General features: G+C 41.0%; 1 protein-coding gene across 2 annotated transcripts in view; it reads right to left on the reverse strand.

Annotated features, from left to right (window-relative positions):
- The window catches only part of obscnb (obscurin, cytoskeletal calmodulin and titin-interacting RhoGEF b), a 90,999-nt gene extending 80,119 nt beyond the window's left edge, over positions 1–10,880 (reverse strand). For both annotated transcript variants that reach the window (XM_080440729.1, XM_080440728.1), the window contains exons 1-6: positions 10,668–10,880; positions 5,300–6,389; positions 1,719–1,988; positions 1,303–1,563; positions 560–865; positions 196–462 (exon numbers count right to left, since the gene is read on the reverse strand). In XM_080440729.1, the coding sequence (XP_080296855.1) occupies positions 196–462; positions 560–865; positions 1,303–1,563; positions 1,719–1,988; positions 5,300–6,380 (2,185 nt within the window). In that variant the 5' untranslated portion in view covers positions 6,381–6,389; positions 10,668–10,880. The remainder of the gene's footprint in view (positions 1–195; positions 463–559; positions 866–1,302; positions 1,564–1,718; positions 1,989–5,299; positions 6,390–10,667) is intronic.
- Between the last annotated feature and the right edge of the window lie 1,861 nt (positions 10,881–12,741).

A 12,741-nucleotide genomic window follows, 5' to 3' on the forward strand; every position in this document is an offset into this window, starting at 1 on the left:
AAGCTCACAACATGATGTGGGAAGCACTGAACATTGCTTTTTTGTCAAAACAAATGTTGGTGTGTTCAGTTTGTGGCACAATGCTGTTGCATAAAGTATGAACGCCCTAACAAAGTGCCACTTGACATAGTTGTGCGACATGTCAAGTGACACAAAGCGTAAACTGGCCTCTTGCTGGCTGAGTGATGTGCTTACCCTTCACAGTCAAGACGCAGCTAGTCTCGGAGCCACCGCCCACAAACTTGACCTCTGCTCCATTCATGTCCATAGACACAAGGCGGATGACCAGTGTGTGTGTGTTCTTGGAGCGGGTGATGAGGTAGTCTGCCCCACTGCGCAGGAGGCGGCCATTTATGGACCAAAAACCAGAGCAGACTGCTGATAGCTCCACAGAGAGGGAGGCCTCCTCGCCAGACCCTGCAGTGCAGTTCTTCAGACCCATTGTCACCTCTGCCGTTGGTTCTGTGGGAGATCGTCAAACCAAAGACACATTAGCGTATTATTCAGCCAGCTACAACGTATAGAAAAAATAAACGTTAGACATTGCTATCAGTCTTACCAAGGTAGAAGCTACCAGGCACCTCCAGGTAGGGGCTCTGGCCGTAGTCGTTGATGGCAGAGATGCGGAACTGGAAGCTGGACTCTTCAGTAAAGCTGCATATGGTCACCTGTGTTGAGGTAATGGTTTCTGAAGCATTGCACCTCTGCCATGTCTGAGAGCCCACTTTCCTCCTCTCCACCAAGTAGCCCTTGATGGGCACCGGACGATCACTGTCGGGGGGAGACCACTTAAGGGTGATGGAGGACTCAGTCTTGTTCTGGACCACAGCATCCACTGGGGGGTCTGGGGGATGCTTTCTTGCAGCTAGAACAGAAGGAGGAGCGATGTTCATGCATTATTATTTGATCAATGAACACGAGAGAGAGAGAGAGAGAGAGAGAGAGAGAGAGAGAGAGAGAGAGAGAGAGAGAGAGAGAGAGAGAGAGAGAGAGAGAGAGAGAGAGAGAGAGAGAGAGAGAGAGAGAGAATATAAGTAAATGAGACATGTATCCTCATCAGACAGGGTTCAAACTAAGATTTTCAAATACTATGTTTGACAGTTGGTTTCAGCCTCTTGATGTGTGATATGGGTGGAAATTTCCACATAAACAAATCGAATGCCTAAAGGTTGGGACGATCACAGGAAGTATTTGACTGTTGAATGACAAGAACTGAATTGTCCCAGGGCAATAAAGCCTGGTATTACAAGCAAATCAAATCGTGGGTGTAAAATTAGTATTTGACCCAGCCATGGTCCTCACCAGTGACAGAGAATCTCGTGGATGTCTTGCAGTCTCCAGCCATGAAAGCCACCTCTCCAGAGTCATCTCCATGGCACTCTCTGATAGTGAGTGTGTACTGTCTAAGCACGCAGGCGATGGAAATTCGGGTATCTTCCTTCAGCCTTTCGCCATTGCGGGTCCAATAGGCATCCGGACAAGGACGCTCCAGCTCCACACAGAAAATTACAGTGTCACTGACAGGAACAACCGTCCTCCTGGGAAGCTTCTTGGTAATGTTGCCTGGGAATTAAAAGGAACTTGGAATTAAAAGGAATACTACTACTACTACCAGGGATAATATTACTCCTACTCAATTGGAAGCATTAAAATGTATGCACACACATAATCAAACTATGGACAAGAAGTGGAGACAGAAACGTGCGTTTCATTCATACCCAGTACAGAGAGCTCGGCCACTGTGCGGCTGCCCTCGTTCATCTCACAGATGTACACGGCATCATCATTGGTGGTGACGTTGCGAATGGTGAGGAGACGCAGGGTTCCCTCCTCCTCAATGTGGTACTTGCTACTCTGCTCCAGGCGCGTTTCTTCCATGAACCAGCTGGTCTTGGTTTGCGCAGCAGGCACCTCACACAGCAGCTTGGCTGTCTCCTTCTCCTTGACCTCCACATCCTGCAGCTTCTTTCTGAATGGTACTTTGGGCTCTGGCATGATGAAAGGTGACACAATGTTTGTTATGTCATGGGTGTAACATTAAATGTTTTATTTTTATCTAATAAAAAAAAAAAATCTGGATTTTTCTTTATTGATACGTAAACAGGTAGGAAATGGGGAGAGAGATGGGGGGGGGGTGACACGTAGCAAAGGTCGTCGGGATCGGGACTCAAACCCGCGACACGCTGTCAGGCTGAATTACCAGCCTAGGTGCCCAGCCGCCCAGGCCACATTAAATATTTGATGTATTAATTCAACCTAAAGTCAAAATTTATCTCACTACTTTAATCAGGTAGCTGTGGATATTGTTTGTGTGTGCGTCCCGCCTTCCCACAGCAGACCAGCGCGGGGGCATGGGTATGGCTTTCATGTACTGTATGAAAGGGGCCAAATGACCAAAGGCCACTTTTTTATAGTTGTTTGAATAGAAGCTGTGATCCTTTTTTAAAGTAAATGTATTATATAAAGTATGAAGAAGAAGCTAATGTGAAACTGTTACCCCTGCGACACGACTCTGGATATGAAGATGGGTGGATGGATGGATGGATGGGTGGATGGATGGATGGAGGGAAGGATGGAAGGATGGATGGATGGACAGATGGATGGATTTCTTATAAAAGTATGCAGTATTTTTGTATCTTTCTGTGCTGTTCAATTCAACACCACAAATCACGGTTACAACATCACATCCATCATCCATCAACAAGCTTAGAATCAGGATTCGTGCCAACAATTTGACCAATGTGCTCACGTGTTAACATGTGGCACTCTAACATGACTCATGAGTTATGGAAGATGTCCATTGGGAACAGTAAATCTTTCAAAGTATTCCTAAAGTAAAGCTAATATTTGTGCTCCCTAGAAATGTGTGAACCTGTACGAAGAGAGTATAGAATAGTTCCAAGTTTAAGCTAGTTCTTTGTTGACTTGTAATCCAAGATCTGTGTCAGAAGGTAAGCATGCTTAAAAGATGGCAAAAATGTCGTACACTCCGGCTCCATGCAGTAACCAGTTGCATTTGGAGCCAAAGTGTGCAACACTTATTTCCTCTTTAAGTTTATTCCCAGTGGCCAGCCCCTCGCCACAACCTTTGGTGTGATTTTACTTTACTGCTAAAGGTAAGCATTCTCTCAGACCAACTGTTTAAGTTCTGAACTGTTGTTTCAGTGTGCAGAAACATTGATACATGTGTCATTAAGCCTTCATTTTAGATTAGGTTTATGTAGGCATATTGTTGCCTTTCAATTTCAGTAGAAATGAAGGTTCAACATGGATTGTGCTGTGTTGTATGTTTAGTGAAAGGGACACTTTCAATTCACTTTCTATGACCTTTCCCAGAGGTATCTACTGGGTTATCAGATGAACCTATGTGAATACGCACACCCAAGTGTAAAGGGCAGAGGTGTACAGTCCTCTCTCTTGTCAAGCCTCTAATCTAGCACACTCTACACCGTAACATTTGAAGTGTTAATTTCTATTACACTCTTATTAACACTCCCAATATTACTGTGTAGTCGTCTGAGGTATCCATTATCTTGCCCATCCCAGTATGCTACAATGACAGGAGTGGAAGATGAACAATCGTCATTGACAAATTCATGTTCATGGTCCCTAGCCAATCAGTGCTGGTTCAAAGATAGGTCCCGTCTCAGTGGTGAATGACTAACATAGCAACTGTGAACTACTCATCACCAGCAGAAAATAGATGCAACACAACACCCCTCTTTCATAACACACCAGAGTTCAAACTTGTTGTGCAAAGCCACACATGTACCTGCAAGCGCAACTTTATTTCATTTTATTTGAATTTTGAATCTTATTCATCATAGACCTAGAGATTATTAGCACAAATATCTTTTCACAGTTCTTCTCAGCTACTCACTGAATGCTGATGACTGTGTCAACACACATAAACACTTTCTCTTGTACCCCTTTACTTTTAGCATTGACATTTAACGTGCATTCTGTAAGGGTGTTCTTGCAACTGTTAGCCTCTATAATGTTAGGTTGTCAACATGGCAGTTTCTGAAAATAAATTAAAGCTGCAGTGGAGAAATTTCTGCAAAGTAATAGCTACATTTTGCTTCAGTGCAGTGATCAATATCAATATTAACTAGACGCGTCGCAATTCTGGGAAATTGCAAAGTGTGGTTGCGCCGACGCCGGTCGCGGCCGCCGGCGACCGGCGAATCGGGTATTGATCGCATCCCGCGTTCGTGATATGTGCCGTTTTGATTTTAAGAAATATGCCCCTCCCACTAAAGAAATATGCCCCTCCCACAAATGTAACGGCACAATTATATAGTCACGTCACTCCTGAGATCACTTGTGTTTCATTTTGAATGGATTGATCCCCCCCAAAATCATGTTTTTGCGTCAAACGGTTACGTTTTGTGCATTTGTGGCGCCCCCTATGGATCAAAGTGGAAATACTTTAAGGGATTTGTTGAGTAAACCACCCTTGACATGTGATTAAAATTTGGGATTAACTGGACGTTTCCTTCGTGTTTTTTTACCTTTTTTGTAAAACAGGCCCCTCCCGCTAAATTTGGAAGCCATTTACGGACGAACGGTATGGACTATCAGAATTCCGCTTGGAGATGTTTATCGCATGGGTCCAGAGATCATGTGTACCGAATGTTGTGAAATTTGGACAAAATATGTGGGAGGAGGAGCTAAAAGTGTGTTTTGAAGAAAATTCTAAATGGTTGCCCTGGTTGCCCTGTTAGGGCAACCAGACTAATAAGTGGATATTAAGCCGTCGGACGACATTGCTAAAGGAAACACTATTAAGGGATACTTCACTTTCACATAAAATAAACATTTAAAAAATATATTAAAAATAAATGAAAAAAGTAATGGAAAATTCATGGCCCCCTCACGCATAAGAGTGTCCTACTAATGTGTGAGGGGGCCTTTATTTTGCCATAACTTCTTTCATTTTTTTTAAATATATTTTTTTAATGTTTATTTTATGTGAAAGTGAAGTATCCCTTTAAGTTATCAGATGCTCTGAATGCCCTCCTTAACCTAGCCTAACCTCCACACCAAACCCATGCCTAAACGGAACCATACATCATTGTCCAACCAATCAAATGGCATACATCACGAAGAAGATCTAATGGCTGAATATCCACCACCTTTTATGAATTTTATTATGAAAGAAGATATGAGAGTTATTATAAACCATGAATTAATCAGGAAGAAACGTGATGCAGCTATGCAGCATATCACAGTCTCTCTCATTCAGTTTCTAGTTGTGATGTGCCCAACAAACCCAGATGTATCAAAGTCAGCTTACCTTTGACAATAACCAACACAGCACTGTAGGTCTGACCAGCCAGGTTGGTTGCATTGCAGGTGTAGAGGCCATTATCACTCTGCTTGCAGTACAGCATCTTGAGGAGGAAGTTCTCAGCCTGGTCTTCATAGATGACATGTCTACGGCCCTCGCTGATGTTTACGCCGTCCTTCCTCCAGATGGTGTGGGGCTTGGGGTGCCCTGTCACAAAACAGCTGAGTTTGGCATGTTTACCCTCTGTCACTGTACAGGTGCGCGTGAACACTCCCTTGGGAAGCTTTGCCATGACAGATGCCCTCAAGTCGTGATCCAGATTCAGAGCGCCACTATCCATGATGCTGGCGGAGGTCGAGGAGGAAACAGAGGAGCCAATTTCTTCAGTGTGATAGATAGAGATGTCCTTATTCATTTCCTCTTTGCGCTTCATCATGTGAGAAAGGAGGGAGCTCTTGTCTGTGCTCAGGTGACGAGCATCCTGGACATCCACGACGAGCGCTGCGGCAGCTTGCGCTCGACCCGCAGAGTTCTGTGCTCTGCAGATGAAGGTGCCGCTATCCAGACTGCGGACACTTTGGATCCTCAAGGAGCTACTATCGCCGTTTGAGACAATCTTGATACGGTTGGTCACCCCCAAGTAGCGGCCATCCTTCTCCCAGTCAAAGTTGGGTTCAGGATAGGCTGCTACCCGGCAGTGGAAGACAACATCGCCTCCCAAACCCACGCGTGCAGAAGTGGGTTTCATCAAGAAAACAGGAGCCCTCTGTACCATCTCTGAGGGCAGGCTCACCTTGAGGGTCACGGCAGCATATGCCTCGCCGACATTGTTCCTGGCCCGGCATATGTACTGACCACTGTCGTCCAGTGTTAAGTCATAGACGGTCAGGCGGTACACGTCGCCATCCTCCACTGTCTTGAAGCGGCCCCCGGATGTCAGCACCAACTTGCCCTTCTCCCAGGTGATCAGAGGGGTCGGGTTGCCCATGATGGTGCAGCTCAGGGTGGCATCCTTGCCCACACACACTGAAAAAGCCTTGGGCCGGGTGAGGAACCTGGGGACTCCTCCAAACATGTCCTGATCCATTATTTTGTCCTACAATCAAAGGTAAAAGAAAATGACTGTTAAAGAGGTGTCAATGTCATAAAAAGTTAATCTATTTTAAATTGTATTTATTTTAAATGTAATATGCTGCACTATGTAACCTTTTTTTAATGAATAAAATGTGATGTCATCCAATCTGTATGGTAGAGTATGTTAATACAATATAACTTATACAATTGTGGTGGTTGTATTTTGTCTCCCTGCTCTTCAATTGAGACATTTAGATCATGTCAAAGGTCATGTCTCACCTAGACACAGGATCTGACACAAATTTTGACCTGAAGAAGGTCAAGATTCAAGCAGGCAGGCTCTATTAGGTCAATGGTAAAACATTTGAGCACTTGCGCAGGAAACCGGGTTCAAATCCGGGGTAGAAGAGGAAAGTTACATAGTGCAGCTTTAAGTTTGACAAATGTAAATCTATCAACAATAGACTTGGTATTCCTGTTTTGTTACAATGTCATTGCAGCCATTTTGCAATCTTACTTGATTTTGTCATTATTCCCAATCATCTCAACTTTAAATTATGTCTCTATCCACGATGACAACACACACATATTATGTGTATAAATCATGGTTGGCGAATGCACATAAATATACAGCAGAGATCTGTTTTCAGCCACCATACCCCTTGTCATACACAACATTGGCTTACAATGAAGACATGGAGCCCAGGGGCATTTCTATAGCAGCATTGTTTAAGTTGAGAGGCAGCCCGATTTATAATTCATTGTACAACGGTGTCGTTCACCGAGAATAGATCTGCAAGTATAAATTAAGCATTAGTCCACAACCAGTGTCAGGGCATCTTCCCCTGGAAGACTTCCTGAATTTCAAGTGTTAAATCTGAGTAAATAAAGGAGATAATTATAACTAAATTTGTGGAATTTTTGGGGGATCAAATGGAATTCTTTATTGGTGTCGCTCCCATTGGACCTCTGACTTCATGAGGCCAGTGTGTGACTTCAGTCATCTACAGTATGACATCAGTTGTTTATAGATAACTGATGTCATACTGCATGTTGGCAATGTATATAACATCGACAATGACTCCAAATTTGGGCAATGTTTTACCCCAATCCTAGCCTGATTGACTTCCATTATGAAATTACGGTACAGTTAAATACAGTATATATTCCAAAAGCATAACACATGCAGTATATGTGAAAATAATTGTGGAGGTATTTCTGTGGTCTGCTTGCAGTTTGCATGAGAAATGTGACACTGATCGGTCCAGCGGTTTGGGAGATTAGGACTACTAATCACTATTCCTGCTTACTTCGCCGAGTGATCTCAGTACATAGAAACAGAGCATCAACTATCGTTAAATACACTGGAAAAATTGCTGCTATTTGTCCCAAAGGTTTTATACAAAGTGAAGTGAATGCAAAACATTGAAATATTGCTGCCATTTGTTTCAAGTTTATCCCAAGCTAACTTTTCCAACATGTATGGATGTATAACTTTTTCTGACAGCAAATGTATGCACAATTCGTATGTTTTTTGTAAGATAGTTTTCTGTAAGTTGCAATGAAACACAGCTCTGTTTACACATTTCTCTACTCCCATTTAATATACATTTTGTTTTGATTATTTTGTTCAAGTTTTGCTTTGTTAATGTAAGCGTATGTTTTCTCATGCCAATAAAGCCACTTTGAATTGAATTGATTAGTTCCAGACAGACATACAGACATTACAGATAGACCCTCTTCTAGACGGTTAGACTCCAGCTGAGCAACACCATGCAAAAAAGTGTTTTTAATAAAAAACATTATGTCGAAGTGTCTGCAGCATACAGTATCATAATGTCATGTATGTTTAACTTTAGCTACAGTATAACCACAGGTCTGCCTTTAGGGCCAAGTTCAACATCCAGCAACATCAGTGGTGTTATTATGATGACAATAGCTACCTCTGAATTTCTTACATCTCAAAATATAGTGACATAATATTGTAACCCCTTCAAGAACCTTGGGGTTTGGGATCCAGCTCCATCTATGAGTTTAGGCATCCAATGTTTTAATGCAACAGTAATACTTTTACCACAATCTGAATGGGAACAGTGATGAATACATGTTAGGCTATTCTCTCTAAAATACACCAGTGGTTCTCAGGGTGGGCTCTTGGGACCCCCAGGGGTCCTTGAGGGGGTCATTTCACAATCATAATATTGATTGTATTTTTTTTTATGCATTAATGTACATCACTTTAATGCTGCAGCAGATTTTAATTAAGCTTTAATATTCATTAGATGATGTTGCTGGGTAGCTTCATCTATAATAATGCATCATAATTGATGCATTATTGTATGTTTCGTATTCATAATCTATATCTCCAAACTAACTAGTACCTGTCAAATAATTGAAGTGGAATAAAAAGTAAAATATTTGCCTCTGAGATGTAGTGGAGTAGAAGAATAATGTCAAAACATGGAATAAGCCTCCTCAAGTAGGCTAAAGTAAAAGAACCACAAAATTGTACATAAATAGGCCTACAGTACTTGAGTATGCTAAATGCTCTTAGTTACTTTCCACCGCTGACAACAAACCACAAGTGACATGACACCAAGCCAAGGAAGAAATAAAATAGCTATTTATTTATGCCTTCATCATTACCAGCTACCTAACAGTAGTAGGCTTAGTAGGCCTCCTAACATACTTTAGCTTGTGTAGAATCATTAGTACAATGATACTTGAGTAGCCTATGTAACTGATGAGTTCTCAGTTCTCACCATATTCCTGTCAAACTATGAGCATGTTGGCAAATTTGACAACATGGTGTTGCCACTGTGTGAACAACAGGCACAGAGCTAGTGTCAGTGATGGAGCAGTGTGACTGCCTGCTGTGCTCTTGTCTTCAGTATAGAATGGCTAAAACAAAACAAAACCAAACCAAACCAAACCAAACCAAACCAAACCAAACAATAACAATAGTCTATAATAGCTACAACAAACTAATAATAATAATAAAATACCAAATAATTCAGCTTGTTTCACTAATGATATCTGAGAAGGGAACTTTTAATTACATTGTATTGTTATTATTATTATTATTATTATGTATATTTTGGGGATTTTTAAGATAAATCAAATAATGAAACAGTAGGCTAATAAGAGATCAGGGGCTTGGGAGCAGCCTATCCGAGGCTTAAGACCCTAAACGCCTCCTTCCCTCCGGACCTCAATGGCTCAGAGCATATAAAGTCATAATACATTAATTATACATAATAATTCCTTTTTTAACAAGGTCGAATGGCGCAGATATGTGTCTTTCAAAGGGTGACATTTGTCAGCTTTGTCACCTCACTCCCTCTGAAACGCCTGTCCCAAAAATAACCTCAGCTGTCAGAGCCTGTCTCTGTCATGGCCATTTGGAGAAGAGTTAGATCAGCTGCTTGATCAGTGGTGGAAAAAGTACTCTCATTTTTCACTTAAGTAAAAGTATCAATACTGCAATGAAGAAACACTACAAGTAAAAGCAAAAAGTCCGGTAATAAAAATTTACTTACGTAAAAGTACCAAAATATTGGTATCAAAATATACTTAAAGTACAAAAGTAAAAGTACTCATTATGCAGAATGTCCCATTTCATAGGTTTTCAAATGTATACAATGTATTAAAAAAATACATATTTCGCATTGTGAGCTTAGATCGAGATGTTCAAATGGCCGAAATGTATAGGGCTGAAGTGGTTAATGTATTGTTTTGTAATAATAATCTAAATCTACAAAGAAATTAAGTTTTCAAATAATTGTAGTAGAGCAAAAGTATAATATTTGCCTCTGAGATGTAGTGGAGTAGAAGTAAAAGGGCTGAAATTTGGAAATACCTCAAAATTGTACTTAAGTACAGTACTTGAGTAAATGTACTTAGTTACTTTACACCACTGCAGAAAGAAACTTCATTTTGAACAAGAACAATGATCTGAACTTGTTTTCAGCCTTTCAAATGACTGGCAGGCAGTGCTAATCAAGGTTATTGATGTTAATATGTGCGCATTAAATATGAAAGCCCAATGATTAATGTTAAATAAAGTGGCCACGTCAAAATTTGAATTAAAACCAAACGCATGCATCATTAGTCTAACAATCAGCAGCCTGTGCAATTATAAGGCTAGTAGACTAGCCTTCATTTTGCTATCCAGCAGAGTTAGAAAAAGTTCCACATTTGATTTGTGAATATAGGCTAAATTAGTGATTGTTTATTTGTTTTGGTGTTAAGAGCCTATATGAATGCCATGAAAAATATTACTTTAAAATGACTTTATCACCTTGAGTCTTCAGCCACACTCAGGTAACACAGATGTTGTCAATCATGTGGACCAAAACTTCTGTTGGCCGTTTCGATTTCCCAAAAATAATCCAGAATATGTCCTTAAAATTCCACAAAAACGATCTGGCCGGAGGTTATATTTCCAAATGATTGTATATCCAGGATATCAGTGGAACATCCCCCCAGTCTGTCTCCTGCGGTGGGCGGTGGACTAGGCTTCTTTTTTCTTTCTTCTGTGGCAGCCTACCTCATGATGCCAAATAGCTGACGTTCCTATTTCGGTGCAGCCTCCCTTCCAAAATAGACGTGTCATTTACTGTAGAGATAGCCTGTGCTGGTCAAGAGGGGAAGAGAAGCAGATTGGCCTGCTGGCGTCTCCTAGATAATAGACTGCGTTTGTTGTAAGCTATCCATCCGCCCACCAGACTATAGGACAGCTAAAACAATATTAGGCTACCAGTAGGCCTAATTAATTACTTTCAGAGGTGTAAAGTAACTAAGTACATTTACTCAAGTACTGTAGCTACTTAATTTAGTACAATGTTGAAGTTATTTCTTTACTTGAGTATTTCCAATTTGCAGTACTTTTACTTCTACTCCACTACATCTCAGGGACAAATATTGACAACTTTAGTTACTAGTTACTTTGTAGCCAAAAACCTGGTGCAAGGATAATAGGCAACATTTTGTAGCCTAAGAAATTGGGCAAAAATATAAAAAATAGGCCAGATACAATAATTGAGGCCTGATTGCTATAATTCATTCATAAAAATCCCTCCCCAATGTACTGTAATAGAATCCATTAATGTAATCGCTCATTAATTTTTAGAGAAGTATAACACATAGCCTAATGATGGATAGCAGTTAGGCCTTCATTGGTGCCTGAAGAGGTGTGATGGGATCACTGTCAAGGATGTACATTTTATTACTTAAGCAGTGCTGGCGTTTACTTGGACCTCTAGGATGGGCTTTCCCCTAATGCCTATTGACTGACAGCAGCAGGCCCTGTGGGCCTAGATTTAAACCCCTCGAAACTCTAGCAGAGCGGCCTCCCCTCTGCTGCTACTTTCTGCTGCTACATCCTCTTCTGTCCACAGTTTGTAATAATTAGATCTGGGTTGTCTAAGGCCAGTTAGCGGCTATCTTAATGGCACTCAACTTGATGAATGACCATTTACATGCATCTGTATCACTACAGAAAAAGAAGTGACCTTTCTCCAGGACAGGAGTGGCAGTTTGTATTTGCATTTATCATTTTCTACTTGCAAACCTTCAGCCAGTGGCATGCACCACAGGTAAGGGCAGGGGGGGAAGTGCCCCTACCCCCTTGGTCCCAGGATCAAAAAGATCCTTTCCATAATAATAAAATAATAATAATTATAAGTATTTCAATAAATGAACATGCTTTGTGTCAGAAATGTATGTTATTCAAAGATGTAATCAGTATGTTACAACTGATGGGCAGTTACTTGCATTGCAGTTCTTTAAACATTGTAAAGAGCCTCCATGGGGCATGCTTGTAATGTGATCTCTCTGACATACCTCCATCTGTATGACACAATATTAGTCACTGTGTCACAGAAACAATAATCTTTCCCAGATTGCAGAAACAATGATGTACATGGTAGAGACCACACATGTCAAACGAAACTTGTTCATGGTGATGTCTGCACACCACTGCCTTCAGCCAATATACAGTAGGCTATCAGAGAATTGACTATTTGGTCAGGAGAGCAGAAAGTATTTTCCTCACACCTTGGTAAACACATGAAAAGCACTCCCAGAACATTGATCAAGTCTAGATCGATAGTTAGAACAGGTGCACTAATTTGAACCCTTTTTATTATTATTATTATTATTATTATTGTTATTATTATGTTGGTACAGAGATACATATGTCTATCCCAATAAATGTATTTTCTCCGATTGATAACCTACTATGAGAGTTCACATGACCTCAGACATTTTCAGAGTAAGGTCAGGTCCGTCATGTCTGGAGCTGACACATGGGTGCTTTAAAAAGAAGGGTATGTAACCTATATGTGTGTGAGAGAGAGAGCGAGAGAGAGAGA

The sequence above is a fragment of the Gymnoscopelus braueri genome (genome assembly GCF_963280865.1).
Source record: "Gymnoscopelus braueri genome assembly, chromosome: 10".
In the NCBI taxonomy this organism is placed as follows: Eukaryota; Metazoa; Chordata; class Actinopteri; order Myctophiformes; family Myctophidae; genus Gymnoscopelus; species Gymnoscopelus braueri.